This window comes from Salvelinus namaycush, chromosome 30, assembly GCF_016432855.1.
Source record: "Salvelinus namaycush isolate Seneca chromosome 30, SaNama_1.0, whole genome shotgun sequence".
Lineage (NCBI taxonomy): Eukaryota > Metazoa > Chordata > Actinopteri > Salmoniformes > Salmonidae > Salvelinus > Salvelinus namaycush.
Genome location: NC_052336.1, coordinates 15,226,317 through 15,249,018, shown reverse-complemented (window position 1 = coordinate 15,249,018; position 22,702 = coordinate 15,226,317). Strand labels below are relative to the sequence as shown.

General features: G+C 43.2%; 1 protein-coding gene across 3 annotated transcripts in view; it reads right to left on the bottom strand.

The window, feature by feature from the left end:
- LOC120024852 (furin-1-like) overlaps positions 1-22,702 on the bottom strand; it is a 100,560-nt gene extending 77,858 nt beyond the window's left edge. The window contains exons 1-2 of one of the 3 annotated variants that reach the window (XM_038969175.1): positions 22,177-22,702; positions 12,990-13,319 (exon numbers count right to left, since the gene is read on the bottom strand). In XM_038969175.1, coding sequence (XP_038825103.1) covers positions 12,990-13,202 — 213 coding nt within the window. In that variant the 5' untranslated portion in view covers positions 13,203-13,319; positions 22,177-22,702. Of the gene's footprint in view, positions 1-8,857; positions 8,936-12,989; positions 13,320-20,797; positions 20,925-22,176 lie in introns of those variants that run through there. The other 2 variants (XM_038969174.1, XM_038969176.1) reach the window with 2 other exon arrangements.

Here is a 22,702-nt window from a genome sequence, read left to right as displayed (position 1 = left end):
TGTTTGAAGTCACAAATGAGTAGGCCTATGCCCACTTCGCAAGCCTGCAATTTGCGCAGCGCATGTTGCAATATGTCTAGCTGATTGAGTTGCGGCTGTCAGTAAAAAGCATCTAAAATGTGAAGATAAATGTGTCTTCAGTACAATTTAAGATGTTGCAACAAGAAGAATGGGGGGGTGGCAAAGAATGGCGTCTCTCCAGAATGCATGCGCTCAGCTGTCTCCCGCATTCATTGTGTGAATTGTTTGCCCTTTGTTTCTTTTATCAATTCCCCATTACATATGACACCAGTAGGCCTAGTAAATGTACCATTAATCCCTCTTCATTTGGTTACATTAATTACTGTTAATGCATGTATTAATTACAGTTATTTACCATTATCATTCTCGTAGAGGAGACGTTGTTTGCTACAATTGTGAGAAGCACGTTTTGGTTTATTTCATACCATTATTTAGGCACTCCATGTGAGCAATGAGCATGTGTCTGGTTTCTCTGTCTCGTTAATGTCGACGATGCGTACGCGCCTGAGCATGCATAGAAGTACCTGGCCTGCTTCTCGCAAATGTCAAATGTAGGAAAGTGCCCATTTGGGGATGTCTGATTGTCTAAACTCACCACCACTAATAAGCTGGCCTTCTCAGCCATTTTGTCTTCACCTCACACAGTAAGTCAACTTCCAGATTATTATATTTCCTTACAGTATTTAAAAAAATCTTTCCAACACACTCACCCTCAATAATCAGCGTCACTGATAAATAGGCTATGGACACGTTGCGTCTATTTGTTTCTATTTTAATTGTCGTCAACTTCATACTACAGCATAGCTGTCGCCTTCATACTTTCCTTGTCAATTCATTCTCTTACAGCCTATCCGGAAAGCCTATGGTAGGCCTAGGTTTTTTCATACGTTTTAAGGAAAGGATAAATATTTGCTCGTGTCTGACATATGCTGGTGGCTTTGATTGATGCGGGTTCATTTCAGGGGAAGTTTGGAGAAGCTTACAATTTATCCTACCATTTCTACCGATCTGCATGACAGTTATTTATTATGTGCATTATTGTGAAAGTTTCATTTCAATAACATTTTTATTTCTAAAATCATTGTCACGTGTTTAATCATAAAATTATGAAGTAAAATTCAAAAAAATCTAAAAGTTCAAATTCAACTAAGGCGAGAGCACCAGGCTCTGCCATGTGGACACATTGATACGCTGTGGTCCATTGGCGGCTAAAGAAATGAACGCATAGAACTCAGAGATGGCCTATTGGGCCAGTGCAGCAGTAGGCCTATAACTTCCATTGTCAACTAAGTAAAATACATAGGCCTAAAGCAGACAAATAAAAACAGAAAATATTCTGTTGAAAATTCTGGTTATCACATTCATCTCTCTATTCCACCTCCCTGCCTCACTTTGACTTGAGCTATTGCTAGTAAAGTGCAACATTGCATCAAATCATCAACTGGATCCAGCCAGAAGCTGGTGCTAGCTGACTTGGAACATTGTATCAACTAGCTTATTCTGGGCCTTCAGAGTTTTCCGCACCAGTGAGCTCGGGACAGATTACTTTGTTTAATGACGTTTCCACTGGATATTTGGAATTTTCAGATCATGATATTTTGCTCTTTCACACTGAGGCTTGGTGATTAGAGGCCCGGGAGTGTTGGAAAGATTTTTCAAATACTAAGGAACTATCTTTTGCAATAGATGTGAGAAAAACAGACTTCGTTAACATTGTGTGAGGTGAAGAAAAAATTACTGGGAAGCTCAGCTTATTAGTGGTGGAGGTGTTGAGTTATGAAAGAAATCAGACATTGCCAAATGGGCACTTTCCTACATTTTGCACGCAGCAGGCGTGAGAACGGTAAATAATACATGCATTCACAGAAATGAATATAACCAAATGACAGGGATTAACATTAAATTGCCTGTTTTTCAAACACAAGGCTACCACATGGGCATTCGTAAAAATGCATTGCAGGCCGACACTGTATAGCCTAGGCTACTATTCTACTTGGAAGGGATAGGAGGGCGGCAATTTTTCTTTCTCGCCTAGGGCGGCATATCAGCCAGAACTGGCCCTGATCAGCATTGATTAGTCTATAAATTGAGAAACTATTCCGTATCAAATTACAGTGATCCCTCGCCACTTCGCGGTTCACTTATCGCGGATTCGCTATTTCGCGGATTTTCATAATGCATTTTTTTTTTTTTTTTGGTGCATTGTGCTCTGCATTCTGATTCGCTAAAAACTCACTCCCGCTTCTTGTATCAAAACATGCTACGAATTGTGCTATCATTTTGTCGTCTCGTGCAGTTATGTGTACGTACATAAAACAGCTTGGCAAAAAAAATTTTCGCTTAGCAACCATGGTGCGAATGGCCACTGAACTTAAGCGAGTAGCTGAGGAATGGGACCCTTTGATGAGCCGTTCATTACAGTTCTCCAACGTAATCGATGGTGGCATGTCGGTGTACAAGGATCTTTTTGCAAAGAAGAAAAAAGAGCGACAACAGCTGCCTATCACTATGTTCTTCTCCCGAACAAACACACCTGCACCGCGGGCTTCAGAAGAAGAGAACACTGCAGAGCGCAGTCAGGATGCAGCGGCCCAGTCTGAAGAGCAGTGAAACGGCCTACACGTGAGTCACTGTATTTGTATACATGTAATAGTTGCTAATTGTAAAAAAAAAAAAAAGTTTTCTATTTCGCGGATTTCACTTATCGCGGGTCATTTTCGGAACGTAACCCCCGCGATAAACGAGGGATTACTGTATACCATGCCAGGTTGGAGAGGATTGGCGCATTGTCCACGACACAACATTAGTTCATTATAGGCCTCAGAGCCAGAATAACCTTCAACTGCTGTTGAATAAATGTAAAAAACTTGACCAATTTATTTCTTTACTAGCAAGCAATGAAAACGTGCATTGTATAAAAGAATTCCACATAAAATATTTTTTACTAGAGTGCCATGGGAGAGGAGATATAGAAAGTTGAATAGACAGACTAAGTTAGCAAAACAATTGCTTAAATCATTAGCACACTCCTGCTATTAGGACAACTTTATCTACATGAAAATAAAGTTAATAAAAATAAAATAAATCCCAAAATGGATGTAAGCCTATTTAAACCGTTTTGACGGTTATTTTACGGTCATGAAGGTCTTTATCCATAACACGGTTATTCAATTACTGTCACAGCCTTCTACACACATCCCTGTCAGATGTGAGGAGAGGTGGCCCAGCCTGTTTCGTGTGTTTGTGAGTGTGTGCGGTCATTTGTGTCCCCTCAGCACATCTGGCTCTAGTTACAGCCCTTGTGACCTGTGAGTGGTTCACCTCAGTCCTTCAGCCCTGACCCATCCCTGTCCTGAGGGAGAACAGGGGAATAACAGACACTTAAGTTCCCCTGGCTCGTTTCTGGTCCCTGGCCCCTCTGGTCCCTGGCGATCTGGGTGTCCACTCCTCTGATGTAGGCTCCAGATGGCCGCCTGCTGACCAGCTGGCTTTTCTTGTTTGGGAGTCGGGGTGCGGCCATCCCAGCCCGGCTCTGTCCAGAGATTTACGTCATACTCAGGTCATGTCTCTTTAAGCAGCACCAAACACGAGCAGCTTTTGCAATGCAATGTGTTTCCCTCGACTATTGACTGTTCTCACGGGCCAAGTTGAGGATGGTTTCGCAGATGATGAAAGGTCATTTACCTTTTAAACAATGCTCTGCCTTCAGGCTCATCACCAAAAAGTTTACGAAAAGTTATACGTGTTCCAAAACCATCAAAATGTCTCATGCCTCAACTCCAACTCTGGAGCAAAACAAAGTTGATTCCACCATTCGCAAGATGCCAGAGACACTTTGATGAATACCTTTACAGCGTAATGCATGTCAGGGGGCGCAGCAGAGAGTGGGATGGGAGAAGGGGGGGCACTCGTCTATAGGGAGCAACAAAGTTCAAAGACAATGCAGAGGTAAACTGTTGACCACTAAAGAGGTGGGAGGAGAAAGTCGCATTTCTCTGCACTATGAGACCGCCCATCTCAAAGGGCCAACTCCCATGGTTAGGTCTAAGAGCCACGGTCGCAGTGATATCATTACAGCACTTCAAAGCTGCAGTCTCTAAGAGGCATTCTGCTCTGGCTGTATAGAAGCCGCACGCTCCCTTAGACCCGTCAGCTCTCATTGGCTAAATTAGGCCACAGCCGAGTCCACAGCACAGTCACAGGCCTGTTAAAGATTGACACAGTGATTGCACAAGTGTGCCATGTTACAAAACACTGCAAAGCCATAATGCAATACTTAACACAGCAGATCTATAGCCAACGTGTTTGCAATACAGTCTCTCCAACCAAGGGAGTGGTAACTCGTAAGCCAACAAAGTCACCTCACCACACCACAATGTGCGCTAACAGTTTCTCCAAGAAACCATATCATGAGAGAGTCCTTGTTCAGGCTGTGAGAGGAAAGGGGGAGTAGGGGTTGAAGTGGAGTTTGTGTTTGAGAGAGGTTGTATGAAGAGGGGTGAGGGAGCATGATAGGGGTGAGTTCAGTTATGTTTAGGACCTCAACTGGTGCTGGGCACAGGAGAAAGCACCTTTGTGGAGTAGAGCTGAATTCTGCCTAGTGGTGCCTCAAAGCCCATCAGCACGCCATTTTCTCCGTGTCGCCTTCTCCCAATAACTTCCTCATTCCTCGCTCCCCAGCAAATCACTTCAAACAACTTTTGCCTCCCAGGCAATTGCCTGGACTCCCCAGGGACCAATTATGGGCTATGTGAGTCCAGCCTCTTGTATTTGAGCCTGAGGTTCTGTTCCACATTAGCCATAGCTACATTTTAGAGGGCTAGAGAAAGCATCAAGAGTAAAACAAAAAGGGTCACATGATTTATTGCTGGTGGAGTGGCCCAGGTCCAGCAGCTAGTAGAAAGACTTGAAGAGTTGGAAACACACACAGTTCCCATGAACACTGGATTATATTTATATCGTTCAAGATTGCCCTCTGTCCGATTTGAGACATGGCAAAGCTATTTATCAAAACCAACTTCGGTCAACATAGCAAAGAGGGTGTGTGTGTGTGTGTGTGTGTGTGTGTGTGTGTGTGTGTGTGTGTGTGTGTCTGCTTACATAGTGTTTTTCTGCAGCGGCAAGCGTTCATCTGTCCTCACCTGGCACCAGGCCTGGTGATTTACAGTAGGTGCAGGGAGTTCTGGCACTGCACTACAATATGCCCACGGACATTTGGAACCAACAGTAATTTGGCACCGCTGCAAGGCGCACTTACAATCTTCTAGTCCTCATTGTCCATCTCTATGCCAGAGATCAACTGCTAAAGAGATGAGCATCTGGATGTGTTGTGCATTACCTTGAACGAAAATGATCTTGTCGTTTCGCACAATCACAAGATCAAAACAAATGTAAAAGCACTGGGAAGGAGACAGAGAAGAGAGACTTCTGACAACAGAACAGAGAAGTCTAGAGCGAAAACAAGAACTATACAGATGGGAATCTAACAGATAAACACTGCGGATGCCTGTGGTGCACAGATAGGCCTCCAGTCTTGCTACATGTAGTGTATAGGCCTTAGCTTTCCATAGTTAGCCATGCCTTTAGGAAATTGATGTCAATCTTTCCCAAGGCAATTACACATTAACAGAATTACGCTTTGACTCTGATTTTTCACTTTAAAATGTATGCCAAAGAAAAACCATCAATTTCAATGTTTAACAAACCATAACTCTAAAACACAAGGACTACTTTGAACAATTTACACAGAAAATTTCACAAAAACACAATTACTGGAAGAACTGTGCAGATGCAAAGTTTAGTAACAGAATTACAGAGAAATTACTTTTTCCAAAAACTAAAATATATCTGCTACGAATTAAGATTAAGTCCGCAGAAAGAATGGGTTGTCAGCTATGACATGACACCTTGTAACCAAAATGTATTTTGGTTACTGAACTACAGTAGGTGAAGTGGATTTACATCTGGTAACAGAATTACATCATTGGTCCCTGAGCTGTACTATACAGAAATTCATAATTATGGATATCATTATCTTCAAGGTGATGTAGCCTGAATTGGAACACATAGGAAGAAATATTTCAATTATTTGGGTATTAATCTACACACTGGCTCTTCTTATAATGAGCTCCGCCCCCAAACAAGACCACATTTGGTTGACCCGGACCAGACCAAATCTGAACCAATCATATACATCTGTTTTTCACAAGTTGGACATCACAGTAGAGCAGAGTAGAGTACAGTAGATATGTTCAGTATAGTACATTATACTGTACTCCACTCCAGTCTGCACTGCGCTGTCCAAACTTGTGAAACGGACATCTATGATTGGTTCAGATTTGGTCCGGCCAGGGTGGATTGACCAAATTTCAACTAACTACTTTTCAACGTCCATGGACATCCAGTGTCTGTCGGTGAAGATGCTTGTTACAGTAAAATGGAAAGAGGGTAGGTAGTAGGTGCATGCAGCTCAGACGCTGATTGCATGGCACGTCATTGACTGTCACCAACTGACAGATTGTTATAACATATGTGGCTAGCTGATAAAATACCTATCTAGGCGTTGTAAGATCTGGCAGGCATCAGCAATGCGGAGGCAGAGGAATGCACCCTTTAACTGGAGAGAGAAGAGGGAGAGCAGCAGAGAGAAAAAGAGTGAGAGGGAGGGGTTGTCCAGAGTTTTTTCACAGTCTTGCTTTGACCACCAGACAAAAGGGGGAAAAAATATAAAGTTATGAGCCAAAACAGTATGCCAGTGGAAGGGAGGACAGTAGCAGGTGAGCCAACTGTGGTTTGTGACAACCATCATCTCCCATTGTAGCCAATTCAATTGCAGTAATTCCGTTACTGCAGTAATTGCGTTACTGATAAACCTTTGCTTATTCCTAATTTGTACGATGGAAAATGGTTGAAAAATGTATATGCCTTAATTTCTCAAAAAGGATAGACTCTTCGCCTTCATTTGACATGAGCCTATGAACTTCACATGTTGATGCTCATGGGTCCTTTTAGATGGAAATGCCCCCAGTAACACTAATCACACCCAGTCACGGTGCTGGTCTGTAGCAGCACTGATTAGAATCAGCCCGTCTCATGATGGCAGAGATAGACCATCCTTCCTCATTAGATCATGTATGGGTTTAATGCTAGGCCTTGTACTACGTGGAACCACAACGCACAGAAGGGATAGAGTACTCTTAACACAATACAGGCACAGAGTTGGAGGTTGAATCAGTGGAATGAACTGGAGGCTCCTGTACTTATTATCATAAAGATGAAGAGATTTGACCTTCTCTAATAAGAGTACCCCACCTTGCACTTCCTCATCCTAGCTTACACCCTGAACACAGGAAGCATTCACATCAGCCATTAGTGACAGAAACCACAGCGCTCTTTGAGAAAAAAGGAAACGGCAGGGTTCTGAGAAACGCTGGATTCTACTTTGATGTGCGTGTGCAGGAAACGATGAGGCATTTATTTATTCATCAGCTTCCTTCCCACATCTGTCTATAATCAAAAGTTGTCATTAAAGAAAATAGGACAGACAAGGCAGATTTTGTTAAAGATCTGTACACCAGTAGCAAGGCATTTGCATCATTTCTCGAAAAGGGAAACAGCACAAACCTGTTCTAAATTCCTGGGAACTATGAAAGTAGGTGGAGAAAAGACATCCATCCATCATGCAAACACTGCTTTTCAAACACCTCTCAACTTCATATACAAGTGTGTGTAACTTCTGCTAGTTGACTTATCCCAACCTAATGACAGTGCCAGAAGGTCACCCATGTTATAAAAGCCAGGGTGAAATCACTCTATAATGACAGTAATTGACTGTGGATAGATGTCTTTAATCAGGATTAGATAGAAAGAGGGCCAGAGAGATGAGACCATTAAGCCAGGCAGGGGCAGTAAACCACACGAGACAAGGTAAGCCCCAGAAATAGCAGACTATTCCAGCAGAGGGACAGGTTTAACACCAGGACTCAAGCCTCATCAACAACATCACAGGCTTTATGAGCTTCAGCCATGATGGAGTAGAGACGTCTCAGGCATGATGGAGTAGAGACGTCTCAGGCAGGCCTGACACAGAGCTTAGGCAAAACACCCAAGGTTGAGAAACGCCAACTACTGCAGTACACCTGCATTCTCGGAGAGCTCTAGCACGCAACGAGAAAAATGATATATTCTCGGGCCATTTGGCCACCTATCAAATCCACTTTAAACAGTGAAATTAGAAAAAGGTGCTTGCGTTTTTAACAGACACATCAGTGGCTCATTGCTGTAAAAAACAGCCAGGGGCCAGAGCTGCTGAGTCCCAGGGGTGGAATGGAACTCTACAGGGACAATCAGGGGGGTCATAAAACCCCCTCAGCTGCAGCCTGTGATCCCCCTGCCCTCCCTCCACTTCAATACAACACCTGCACCCACCAGCCCCACACCACAGCTGGGGCATGCCATTCCTCACCAGGTCCTGCTCATGCAACCCTCATTTCCTTCACCAGCAGTACAGGGAAGGCAGAATCACTGCTTTGATTAGAGATCTACTACAATTGCTTTTCCCAAATGACTGGTGATGGATGCCTCACTGCATCAGGAAGATCATTAAGTACAACTATTCAATAGAGAATCTCTGCATGATGGTATTATTGCATTTCTGCATGATCGTTTTATCTCCTTCCAGATACCGCACATAAATGATGTACTGTTGGCTGAACATATGTGACTGTTCCATGAAGTAAGGTGTAGTCATGGTTCTATATGGCCTCTGTCCATGCAGCTGTGGGCTCTAGCCATGGCCTTCTATACAGCTAGATAAAGCAGATGAACACATACTCACACTGATCCACATGGTAATGAGATGAGGAGTCCGGAAGGCCGACGGACGGAACACCCCCAGCATAACCTTACCACACACAACCGCCGTCCGACTCGCTGCTCTACACCCCAGCACCCCCTCATAAATTTAAAGCGCTGCTCCCCTCATTACCATACGCCAATCATCTCACACTTCATTCAGCCAAGCAGGCAGAGCTCCTCACTCCCTCTAACTTTTAGTGCCCAGTTGTCCCCCTCTCCTTTGCCTAATGGTCTATTTTAATGAGAGGGGGGGGCTGCACACGTTGCATCAACAGCCCATCAAGTAATCAACCTTGCCTGATGCCGTTTGTGGCCTTGCCTTGTCCACAAAACAAACACAGCTGTAGTCAGTGCTGCTCTAGGTGCTATGTTCAATCTTCCAGGGACACTTTGGCTGGGAATTTCTACGTTTGCAGGTTTCATGCCACGTCACCCTGTGAAAGGCCTTTTCCTCCCGGCAGGTTTTTGATTTGGGTCTGAGGGATTTAAGGTCATGCAGTGCGTCACCAAGCTGATAAGAGACAGCGGATGAGGCATGTAGAAACTACTAGTGAGGTGGTTGATCTGGTTGTCAAGATAATGTGTTTACAACAGCCTATGCAGATGTCAAAACACTGTGGTTTTCCTGTAGCCACATTGGAGGTGGTAGCGTTCTAATATCACACACACAGTGACTGAGTACTCACTAGCAGTGTGAAGGCTAACAGCATAACAGGGTCAACTTTGTCCTCTAACTGGAGCACACTGCAATTGAGTAAACATGAAGGCCAAATATATACCATTAGAGGGGGTGCAAACACCACAGAAGTGACATGCTTGTATTGAGGAAGTTGGCTGCCTTATTCCTCAAGAAGAGTCCCGAGGGCAATGGAAGAGCAATCTAAATGTCTGTTAAGACTCCAATACCACATTGCTGCGGAGATAAAAATGTAACTACATTTCAGACAACTCTAAAGTGGAGGACAAGAGCTTATAAAAGCTGAAGTGTTGTCATTACAGCATGTCCCTTCCCGCTGTAGGTCTGGGACTGGGCCAGGTATAACCATGTAGAGAAAATAGTGTTGTTTTTTGCCAGAGCAAAAGGTCAGAGTAAAGCACATTAGCTGAGTAGAGTTACTGATCTGACCAATGAGGCTTGGCTAAACTTGGCTTTGGTCAACCGAACAGAGGCCCAAAACGTTTCACCATTTTGGCTCTAAACAGCTTTTTAAGTCTCCAACATGTTCAGATCCCTTTATGGTGATGGGACAAATCTACTCAGCAGTCATACAGAAAGAGACGCCCACACACAGCTCGCAGTTTCCTGGACACAGTCTGAGTAAGTGTCTCTAATGGTCATGTCTGGATTCCTTACTCCCTTATGGCCAACACATAGTTAATGGCTTACCAGTAATCACAGTAAAAACAAAGCCATTGGACATTTCACAGTGAGATTACTGATTAGTTTGCAACATTCCTAATGATCAGTAAGAAATGCTGTCGGAATACAGGACACTAATCAAAAATGGATGCCCTGTGAAGAGTGGTGGGGTCTTTAAAATGGAGAAGCCTAACATCTGTCAACAGAGAGACCCACAGGCCAAGCCTGTCCCAGGGCAGGAAGCCTGGCTTCATGTCCGACCAAGCTCTTCAATTACTGTCATATCACACAGGGGAAAGAGGGGTCAGTTGATGTGGAAGAAGGAGCTACAATCTCTTACCTTGCCCCCCAAATATCCACTACTGTCCCTGGTTGGCTGACTGCTACAGAGGTAAGCTAAGCTCAGGGACTGCGGTTGAAAATTAGCCGGCTGGCTAAAACCGGCACTTTTACTGAAACGTTGATTAATGTGCACTGTCCCAGTAAAAATAAAATAAACTCAAACTACCACATGTTAGGGCCAGTCACCGGTCACACTGGCAGGGCAGGCTGATTAAACTCTCCTTCGATTCCCTCAGAATTACTGGGTCCACCTTTCCATAAGAACCAATCAGTAACCCACACGTCAGCCAACAAGCCCACACCACTAGCAATTACTGACATTATACACCCACTAAACACAACCTAGGAGTCAGTGGGAGGGAAGGTTTATCGTCTGACCTTCCCATAGCCCAAAATATAATCTGTTCATGGATGCAATGTAAACATATTATAAAGAAATCAACTAAAAAGGATCATATTTTCTTGCAACCATTTTGTGTTCGCTCACTAGCTAGTGATTTCACAATCCTCCCCAGTTATTTTCCCAACATATTTTCCCCAAAGGGATTAAGCAATCTTATTTCATCTCTCTCTGGTGAGTTTTCAGAAACCATTGATTCCCTCCCCCATTTGCAACCTTTATTGAGTCGGTGTGCGCTCTAAAAAGGGCTAAGCTGATGTCTACTATGTGGTTCAGATCATTATTTGATAAATCAACATTATTGCCCATGGCATTAGTATAAAATAGACCTTTAGGCAAAAGAGCATTTTAAAGGAAATTGACTGACAGCCACTACATTTCCAAAGTAGGCAGCATTCAAAAAAATCTGTATGGAAACTATTACAGAGAGACATGTCAGAATGATAAAAAACCCAACTAAAACAATATCACCGGAATAATTATTATCTTACACTCAGATCTATTCCATGAACAGATGCATCATGAATGATCTATACCTGGAAGACGTGAAATCTAGTTGCCTAGCAGGATACAGGCTAACCAGGAAGGAAGCTATAAAAGTTCAATGTGAAATGGATGCAAAAAAACAGAGGCAAAAAAACAAAGTAATTCTACTCATCATGCCCACATTGAAGTCTTCTGATGGAGCAACCAGAGAATATAATGGCCCACTTACAAACAGGAAATGTTTAATTTCTTGCACCCCCCACTGGGGCACCAACAACAAACTATCCCAAGGACAGCTTAATTATTCATAGATTGTCCTCAAAACGGAAGGAAGGAGAGGAAAAGTGAAAACCTAAAACCTGGTGGTGCTGCTCATAGGATTGGAGTCCCATTCCTGTCAGTCTTCCCTCAGCCGCACTGTGCAATTCATAGTTCAAAGTCCCATCTCACCCACGCTCTGATTGGGCGTTCCGGTCAGGAAGCTCCTATAGGATCATCTCTTCCTGACAAACACACAGCTCCGCTATGCAAACAATGCCACAACACAACGCATTGAGTAGACGAGCGGGAAGAAGTTCTGTTAACGCCACATGAAATGTACCATGACTTGCCTCTCATCTGCGACAAAGGAAGACCACCACAGAAAAAAAGTTTGTGGGATGTTTCATTGAACAGAAACTGAAAAGCATGGAAGACTGTGTTAGTGTTGAGAATGCTAACATGTTAGAGAGATGAGGGAGGCCATTTTTCTGATGAACTCATTTACCACAAACAAAACAGCAGGCTGAGCATATGTGGGACTTTGAAGGCCTCCTCCCCTTAAGCAATGAGATCAAAAGCTGTGTGAAAAGCAGAGTGATGCTTTCAGGACAATGCAGAAATCTCCACAGACACACACAGGTGTATGATTCAAGCATTTCACTACACCCGCAATAACATCTGCTTAACACATGTATGTGACCAATAAAATGTGATTTGATTCGTATGGAGGTTGTGGTCAGCCACTCTCTGTAAGAGAGTAACAGAAGAGGCATCTTACCCAGAAAGGCAATGCTGCAGTCGTTCAGGTAACTCTGTTTAGTCTTTTGGGTGAGTCATTTCTCTGGAATGGATGAACTGAAACTAAACAGTCATCAAGGGGTTTCTATAAGGACCACTGCCTCTGGTAAACTAATATTTAGCCTAAATCTCCAGAAGAAGCAATGCTTTTTACAAGTTATATGGGACATAAATATCAAACACTGTCAATATTACTCCAATATATTATATTTTTTAAAAGATAAGTATTTTTTCTGCTATAGTAAAGTGATATAATTAAATTGGTTCCGAGTGCCTCAGACTTGGAAGATGCCAGCCTCTAATAAATATTTAAGCCAATTTAAGGTCAGGTATTTTGGCACTAACAGGCAATGTGGGAAAAGCGGTCTAGAGCAGCACTTTCTGCAGTAGATGTTTCCTAATTATTCACTTAGACAAAACACACAGAGACAAACAAAAGAGGGTGAAGAATCCCCAAAAACTCACATTGCCATGGTTGACGAAGCCGTGTTTACTAGCAATGCGGTCAGCCTCGTCTGGTCCTCCAGCGATGTGGACGGCCCATGTGTTGGTGTAAACCCTCTGACCAAGGGCCATGCCCAGCCCAGACACCAGCAGGACAAGCAGGGGCACCAAAAGCAGCCGCTCAGCAAGCCGGGACCAGGGGCCCATGGAGGAGGATGGAAGGCCCAGAGCCATGGGGTCCTACAGCAGCGCAGTCCCTGAGCTCAGCGTCTTTATGATAGGCCGGGGGTGGCCGGGGGACATACAGGGGTGCAGAGAGACAGCACAGGACAGTCACTGCACCGGGATCACCTAAGAAGAAAGAGAGAGTTACAAACATGTAGCAGAGCTCAGCACAATGAGAACAAGAACTCACAACTTATTTTCAGACTGCTGTAATAGTGTGCTGAAGCAGCATGTATTGTCAGAGGGAAGTTAATCCTGCCAAGGTTTGCTCACTTGTTACATTGCAACCATGACAACAGCATTACAAAAGGAGAACGGAGTGATGTGAAGATATCAACATTTACAGGGGAACAATACCAGATTAACAACAGACTTGAGTTAAAGGAGTCCAAGGTCCTTACTTTTCCCTTTCAGTGAAGCTATGACAATTAAACACGTATGGTATTTGGAATTACAAAAAGGCACTTTGAAATAAAATAATCATTAGTTGAAGGAAACAGATTCCATTCCAATTTCTATAGCATAAAAATGTTGATTGCAAATGCAGACGGTTTGTGTGTGGCAGACTTTTCAACAGCCTGTTCACCTGACAAACTAGTAACAAATACGGAATTATTTTTCTCCTAACTTTGCTTCTTGGCTTTTCTCAGCACTGGAGGTGGTGGAGAAGTGGATGTCTCTTACCATGTATAATGCAAAGCTTATGATCAAACATGTACAACTCTACTTCCCCTCTCACTCTCCTTCTGTAAGGCAAGATAGACTTTCGCCCAAGGAATGACTAGAAGTCACCCAGCAATGACTAGTCTAGGTTTTCACTCATGAGAAAACTTGGCACTCCAATTTCAGACAAACTTTTCCAAGTAAAGAGCACTGTGAACTGGAATCATAAAGAAAAAAAATTATAATTATAAAAATGTCCAACCCCAGAGATCCCTAACCACTAGTATGAGAGGTGTTCAGAGTGAAACCAATTAAGAAATGTAGCCTGCTGACTTCAGAGAATGTGGTTGAGGCTGCTTTGAGACTTCCGTTCTTCCATTACCTCCCCAAAAAGCTACAAAGAACACTGCCCCTACCTGTTCCTCAACTTTCCAAGAAGATTTTTCATCGAACATAACATTTAATTTCCAGCTCGGTCTTTCAAAAGGAAATTGGATGATGATGAGTCACAGAGCGGGTCCAAGAGAGAGAGAGTGATGGGACGACCAGCTGAAATCTCCCCTATGAGGATGAGTGTTAGCCATTGGCAGTCAGTTATGAGACCTCAGCTGGGATGAGGCTCTGGCTGAGGAACCTTGGAGGCTCAAGCTCCACACAGGAAAATTGAAAGAAGAAAATATGAAAAAACATGCAACGCTCGGCTCCCCTTTGAAGCACTTTTGGCAATTGAAACCCAATAATTGCAAATTACAGATCGGCTGGAAGAAAGACTGTCTTGAAATGCAGAAACAAAGCAGAGAGATAGTGTTGCATGGCATGAATATGCTAAATGAGAAGCTGGGTGAAAAATCTTGGAGGATTCAACCCATTAAAGATAAAAATAGCAGGCAGAGGTACAAAGTAGCATGGCACAGTTAAAATCGCTTCAATACTGATCTAGCTATAAAACTACTTCTGACTGCGCCTTTCAGAAAATGTATAGGGATGAGGAAAAATCCCTCCTGACTCATAACTAAATGTTTAAATTTGTACTATAGCATCCTAATTCCATCACAAATAACATAACAAAAAATCAACATTTACTCAAGCACACCAAAACTTCTTCGTGTCCAAAGATTTATGATCCACTTACAGAATTATATGCAATGCTAAAGACACAATGCAGAGTAGAGGTCGACCGATTAATCGGCATGGCCGATTAATTAGGGCCGATTTCAAGTTTTCATAACAAATCGGTATTACGCCGATTACATTGCAATCCACGAGGAGACTGTGGCAGGCTGACCGCCTGTTACGTGAGTGCAGCAAGGAGCCAAAGTAAGTTGCTAGCTAGCATTAAACTTATCTTATAAAAAACAATCAATATTAACATAATCACTAGTTAACTACACATGGTTGTCCTGCGTTGCATATAATCAATGCGGTGCCTGTTAATTTATCATCGAATCACAGCCTACTTCGCCAAACGGGTGATGATTTAACAAAAGCGCATTCGCGTCAGGGTGTATGCAGTAGTTTGGGCCGCTTGGCTCGTTGCGAACTGTGTGAAGACCATTTCTTCCTAACAAAGACCGTAATTAATTTGCCAGAATTATACATAATTATGACATACCATTGAAGGTTGTGCAATGTAACAGCAATATTTAGACTTATGGATGCCACCCGTTCGACAAAATACGTAACGGTTCCGTATTTCACTGACAGAATAAACGTTTTGTTTTCGAAATGATAGTTTCCGGATTTGACCATATTAATGACCTAAGGCTCGTATTTCTGTGTGTTTATTATATTATAATTAAGTCTATGATCTGATATTTGATAGAGCAGTCTGACTGAGCGGTGGTAGGCAGCAGCATGCTCGTAAGCATTCATTCAAACAGCACTTTCCTGCGTTTGCCAGCAGCTCTTCCCGATGCATGAAGCACAGCACTGTTTATGACTTCAACCCTATCAACTCCGAGAATGGACTGGCAATACCTTAGTGCCTATAAGAATATCCAATAGTCAAAGGTTTATGAAATACAAACGGTATAGAGAGAAATAGTCCTATAATTCCTATAATAACTACGACCTAAAACTTCTTAACTGGGAATATTGAAGACTGATGTTAAAAGGAACCACCAGCTTTCATATGTTCTCATGTTCTGAGCAAGGAACTTAAACGTTAGCTTTTTTTAACATGGCACTTATTGCACTTTCACCTCCAACACTTTTTGCATTATTTAAACCAAATTGAACATGTTTCATTATTTATTTGAGACCAAATAGATTTTATTGATGTATTATATTAAGTTAAAATAAAAGTGTTCATTCAGTATTGTTGTAATTGTCATTATTACAAATATATAATATATACAGTGGGGCAAAAAAGTATTTAGTCAGCCACCAATTGTGCAAGTTCTCCCACGTAAAAAGATGAGGCCTGTAATTTTCATCGTAGGTACACTTCAACTATGACAGACAAAATGAGAGAAAAAAAAAATCCAGAAAATCACATTGTAGGATTTTTTATGAATTTATTTGCAAATTATAGTGGAAAATAAGTATTTGGTCAATAACAAAAGTTTTTCAATACTTTGTTATATACCCTTTGTTGGCAATGACAGAGGTCAAACGTTTTCTGTAAGTCTTCACAAGGTTTTCACACACTGTTGCTGGTATTTTGGCCCATTCCTCCATGCAGATCTCCTCTAGAGCAGTGATGTTTTGGGGCTGTTGCTGGGCAACACGGACTTTCAACTCCCTCCAAAGATTTTCTATGGGGTTGAGATCTGGAGACTGGCTAGGCCACTCCAGGACCTTGAAATGCTTCTTACGAAGCCACTCCTTCGTTGCCCGGGCGGTGTGTTTGGGATCATTGTCATGCTGAAAGACCCAGCCACGTTTCATCTTCAATGCCCTTGCTGATGGGAGGTTTTCACTCAAAATCTCACGATACATGGCCCCATTCATTCTTTCCTTTACACAGATCAGTCGTCCTGGTCCCTTTGCAGAAAAACAGCCCCAAAGCATGATGTTTCCACCCCCATGCTTCACAGTAGGTATGGTGTTCTTTGGATGCAACTCAGCATTCTTTGTCCTCCAAACACGACATGTTGAGTTTTTACCAAAAAGTTCTATTTTGGTTTCATCTGACCATATGACATTCTCCCAATCTTCTTCTGGATCATCCAAATGCTCTCTAGCAAACTTCAGACGGGCCTGGACATGTACTGGCTTAAGCAGGGGACACGTCTGGCACTGCAGGATTTGAGTCCCTGGCGGCGTAGTGTGTTACCGATGGTAGGCTTTGTTACTTTGGTCCCAGCTCTCTGCAGGTCATTCACTAGGTCCCCCCGTGTGGTTCTGGGATTTTTGCTCACCGTTCTTGTGATCATTTTGACCCCACGGGGTGAGTTCTTGCGTGGAGCCCCAGATCGAGGGAGATTATCAGTGGTCTTGTATGTCTTCCATTTCCTAATAATTGCTCCCACAGTTGATTTCTTCAAACCAAGCTGCTTACCTATTGCAGATTCAGTCTTCCCAGCCTGGTGCAGGTCTACAATTTTGTTTCTGGTGTCCTTTGACAGCTCTTTGGTCTTGGCCATAGTGGAGTTTGGAGTGTGATTGTTTGAGGTTGTGGACAGGTGTCTTTTATACTGATAACAAGTTCAAACAGGTGCCATTAACACAGGTAACGAGTGGAGGACAGAGGAGCCTCTTAAAGAAGAAGTTACAGGTCTGTGAGAGCCAGAGATTTTGCTTGTTTGTAGGTGACCAAATACTTATTTTCCACCATAATTTGCAAATAAATTCATTAAAAATCCTACAATGTGATTTTCTGGATTTTCTTTTCTCATTTTGTCTGTCATAGTTGAAGTGTACCTACGATGAAAATTACAGGCCTCTCTCATCTTTTTAAGTGGGAGAACTTGCACAATTGGTGGCTGACTAAATACTTTTTAATCGGTATTGGCTTTTTTTGGTCCTCCAATAATTGGTATCGGCGTTGAAAAATCATAAAATCGGTCGACCTCTAATGCGGAGGTCCAGATTAAGCATTGTCTTAACCTGCTCAACCACATGGTCAGAGTGATTATTAGCTTCTGGCAAAACAACTTGTTTATTGAGCTCAACAGCGACCAAAACTTTACAGTTTAAGAGGCAACAAACAAGACAAAAAAATTCTGAATAAACATGTGATGCATTCCAGGTTATTTCCTTCAATGATAACTTTTCAAAGACCTAGTTGAAATACACTGCTCAAAAAAATAAAGGGAACACTTAAACAACACAATGTAACTCCAAGTCAATCACACTTCTGTGAAATCAAACTGTCCACTTAGGAAGCAACACTGATTGACAATAAATTTCACATGCTGTTGTGCAAATGGGATAGACAAAAGGTGGAAATTATAGGCAATTAGCAAGACACCCCCAATAAAGGAGTGATTCTGCAGGTGGTGACCACAGACCACTTCTCAGTTCCTATGCTTCCTGGCTGATGTTTTGGTCACTTTTGAATGCTGGCGGTGCTCTCACTCTAGTGGTAGCATGAGACGGCGTCTACAACCCACACAAGTGGCTCAGGTAGTGCAGCTCATCCAGGATGGCACATCAATGCGAGCTGTGGCAAGAAGGTTTGCTGTGTCTGTCAGCGTAGTGTCCAGAGCATGGAGGCGCTACCAGGAGACAGGCCAGTACATCAGGAGACGTGGAGGAGGCCGTAGGAGGGCAACAACCCAGCAGCAGGACCGCTACCTCCGCCTTTGTGCAAGGAGGAGTACTGCCAGAGCCCTGCAAAATGACCTCCAGCAGGCCACAAATGTGCATGTGTCTCCTCAAACGGTCAGAAACAGACTCCATGAGGGTGGTATGACGGCCCGACGTCCACAGGTGGGGGTTGTGCTTACAGCCCAACACCGTGCAGGACGTTTGGCATTTGCCAGAGAACACCAAGATTGGCAAATTCGCCACTGGCGCCCTGTGCTCTTCACAGATGAAAGCAGGTTCACACTGAGCACATGAGCACATGTGACAGACGTGACAGAGTCTGGAGACGCCGTGGAGAACGTTCTGCTGCCTGCAACATCCTCCAGCATGACCGGTTTGGCGGTGGGTCAGTCATGGTGTGGGGTGGAATTTCTTTGTGGGGCCGCACAGCCCTCCATGTGCTCGCCAGAGGTAGCCTGACTGCCATTAGGTACCGAGATGAGATCCTCAGAGCCCTTGTGAGACCATATGCTGACACATGCACATTTGTGGCCTGCTGGAGGTCATTTTGCAGGGCTCTGGCAGTACTCCTCCTTGCACAAAGGCGGAGGTAGCGGTCCTGCTGCTGGGTTGTTGCCCTCCTACGGCCTCCTCCACGTCTCCTGATGTACTGGCCTGTCTCCTGGTAGCGCCTCCATGCTCTGGACACTACGCTGACAGACACAGCAAACCTTCTTGCCACAGCTCGCATTGATGTGCCATCCTGGATGAGCTGCACTACCTGAGCCACTTGTGTGGGTTGTAGACGCCGTCTCATGCTACCACTAGAGTGAGAGCACCGCCAGCATTCAAAAGTGACCAAAACATCAGCCAGGAAGCATAGGAACTGAGAAGTGGTCTGTGGTCACCACCTGCAGAATCACTCCTTTATTGGGGGTGTCTTGCTAATTGCCTATAATTTCCACCTTTTGTCTATCCCATTTGCACAACAGCATGTGAAATTTATTGTCAATCAGTGTTGCTTCCTAAGTGGACAGTTTGATTTCACAGAAGTGTGATTGACTTGGAGTTACATTGTGTTGTTTAAGTGTTCCCTTTATTTTTTTGAGCAGTGTACTACTAGTCACTAGGAATTGTGAAATCCATTGGCAGAGTGGCCGTCAAATCCCTGTGCAGTGCTCCAGGCAGTGTGTTCTGTTACAGCTGTTACAATAGACCCGACAAAACATACCCACCTAACAAGCAGCAACATTTCCACTTTATGTAATGCCTTGTTCTGCTGTCGTACTGGCCGGCAACATGATTATATTTTAGAGGGGGTGATGAATCTTTTCATCACTAAACAATTAAAAAACAACTCCACAAAAAGTACCAGTATGAAGACTCAGGTGGAACAACTTCAGCTTTCAGAACGGATGTATTATTCTGACAGAACACTTGGCCAAAGCCACCAAATACAATGCAATCTTAACTTTAACTATAAATGGCAGAAAGAACCTCACTGTTACAATAGCAGGAATATGCCCGGATTGACAGCTCAAGAAACAAAAAACTGACATTCCAATTATCCCACAATGACGATTGACATTACTAGTTTCACAGAAAAGGTTGAGAGAAAAAAATGCCTGGCAAAAAAATGAAAAAGCCTTAGCTCAGAAATGAGAAACATTTAAGCCACACGAAAGCCATTATATCACGCCCAGATAGACTATTTGGCCCATTGTTCCCTTAACCTCAGTGCATGTGGAACCCTGCAGGGAAGAAGAACTGGGGTGCTGCCACAACTATGAGAGGAGAGGAGTTTGCTCTGCCAACTGCAGCCAGTGCTATCAGAGCAGCAAACACAAAGTTAGACAGTCTGTAAAGTCAGACCGTTCCTCTGAGATGAGCACAAATCAGTCTGATTCTCTACGGTTAATTTATTTAGTCGGGCACACCAAAGATTTATGATCCACTTACAGAATTATTTGCAATGCTAAAGACACAATGCAGAGGTCCAGATCAAGCATTGGTTTAAAACCTGCTAAACCACATGGTCAGAGTGGTAATTAGCTTCTGGCAAAACAACTTGTTTGTCGAGCTCAGAGACCAAAACATTCCAATTTAAGAGGCTGCAAACAAGACAAAATACTTATCTGAATGAAAATTTGATTAAACTCACTGGCTTTTCTCTGAATGCCCTAAAGAAAACTACAGTCTTTAGAGCATAACACTTTCAAGGGGAAAAAGCTGTAAGATATGCAGCTCACCTTTGCGCTTCAGACTAATGTTGTTGTTGTGATTCTGATGCAGTCCGATCTGATGCGGAGGCAGCACACACAGACAGAGGTGTGCACCTTCCCCAAGCCTCCCTTTAACGTTCACAGACATGCATGGCTCAAAGTACACACACCCCTAGTGACCTCATCTGGGCACTCAACCGTTCAGCCGGAGTTTAATGTCAGTATAAAAACCATACACCGTGGAATAACAAAAGCTCAACTATTTTACTGCTCGCAGGAGAAACTGGGAAACCAGCCATTTTGCTGCCAGTGTTCATAAGTGTTAGCAGAGTAAATGATACCATACGTCAAAGTTTGGCAGCAAATCTTATAAAGCTGCACAAGTGTTAACAGATAGATGTGAATCAAAATCAGCAAGTAGTCATACATTTCATAACTCTGCTTGAAATTATCTAAAAGGGTAACCCAAAGGCCAAATGGAAAACACATTACATTCTTGGGTGATAATTTCACAAAGTGTAAGTCAAACTGCAGATGGGGGTGGTGATGCTGCTATTGCCCTTGACAGGAGATAACATTGGCAAACCACAGAGCAGTGCCCAAGGTTAGAATCCTTCAGCATTTTCCCCTGCCAGAGGTGTCAGGTCTCCCTACTAGCAATCAAAACATGGCCACTGGCTCAGGAGTTGAACAATGGCTAGAAAGTCAAGAAATCAAGAAATCTCAAAGAGGAACAAACTTTCACAGAGCCCAGTGGTTATTTGCACAATTAGCATTTTCCCCATAGGCAAATTTGAACTCCGGGAGAGGACTGCTGTGCTCTGACACACACTCTAACACGGAGACATGATAGGGGCACTTAAAGGTGATAATCCCTTGAATACGTGATGAAGACAATACATTTGTATCACAATCCACAAAGAGTATCCAGGTCCTAAGGTTTGAACATTTACAGCATACTACAATATCCTGTCTTCTTGTCTTGAGCTCCTCTAACACTCCACTGTATGTTGCTTGCAGATAATGAATATTCCCTGCCATAAGTATTACATTACCATGTAAAATGATTACTCATATACAGTAGCAAAGCTACAGTAATGGCGTTTTCTCCACCGAATAGATCCTTCTTCAAATCATAAGGAGCCAAGCTACAATTCAAATCAAAAAGTATTTCAAGACGTCTTTCTTAATGTTGGTCGCAAAACAGTGAATATCTCCTCTTTTGGCAGTTATACCAGTGAGTCAACATGCCCAGTTAGGCTATAAAATAAAACTTCTGCTCGTGTCTCAAAAAGTTATCCCACGTTTCACTAAGCCATTCAAGTTTAATTATATTTTATGACAACAATTGTGGTTCATAGCAGAAATGGCGTATTATTTCTATTTAAAAAAAAACGACAACTTACCACAAATATCCTTGACAACTGCATACAGCTGGGCGATAAACTTCGAATACAAGACGTTCCTGAATCGTCTCCCGCTGGTATTTCAGTAAAGTAACACTGTGTTGCGTTATCAGCTACAATTACTTGATACAATGTAGCCTACTGCGTTTCTGCGGCGCTCAGAGCACGCGCTCTTTCACACAATTTTTTCCGTGTCTAATCCCAGCCTGTTTCTCTGGTTTTTCCGATTTGGACGGTAATCGGAATATAATTTCAAACAAATCCACTCCACAGAACAACAACAACCGGGATCTACGTCGACATGTTTCAGCTAACGTTACAGCCAGGCTCGTAATGCCCTTTTGGCAGACACAGACAGTTACAGCCCGAGTGTCTCCGTTGATAGGGACAAGGCAGTACCGATGACAGGCAAAGCACACTCCTCACACTAAGCAACTAGTCTGGCCTCTTCCAGGAACGAAGGTACACCAGTACAAAACTCCCCATGAGCGCCTCAATTATCAGGAAACTTTCCAATTCCTTAGGA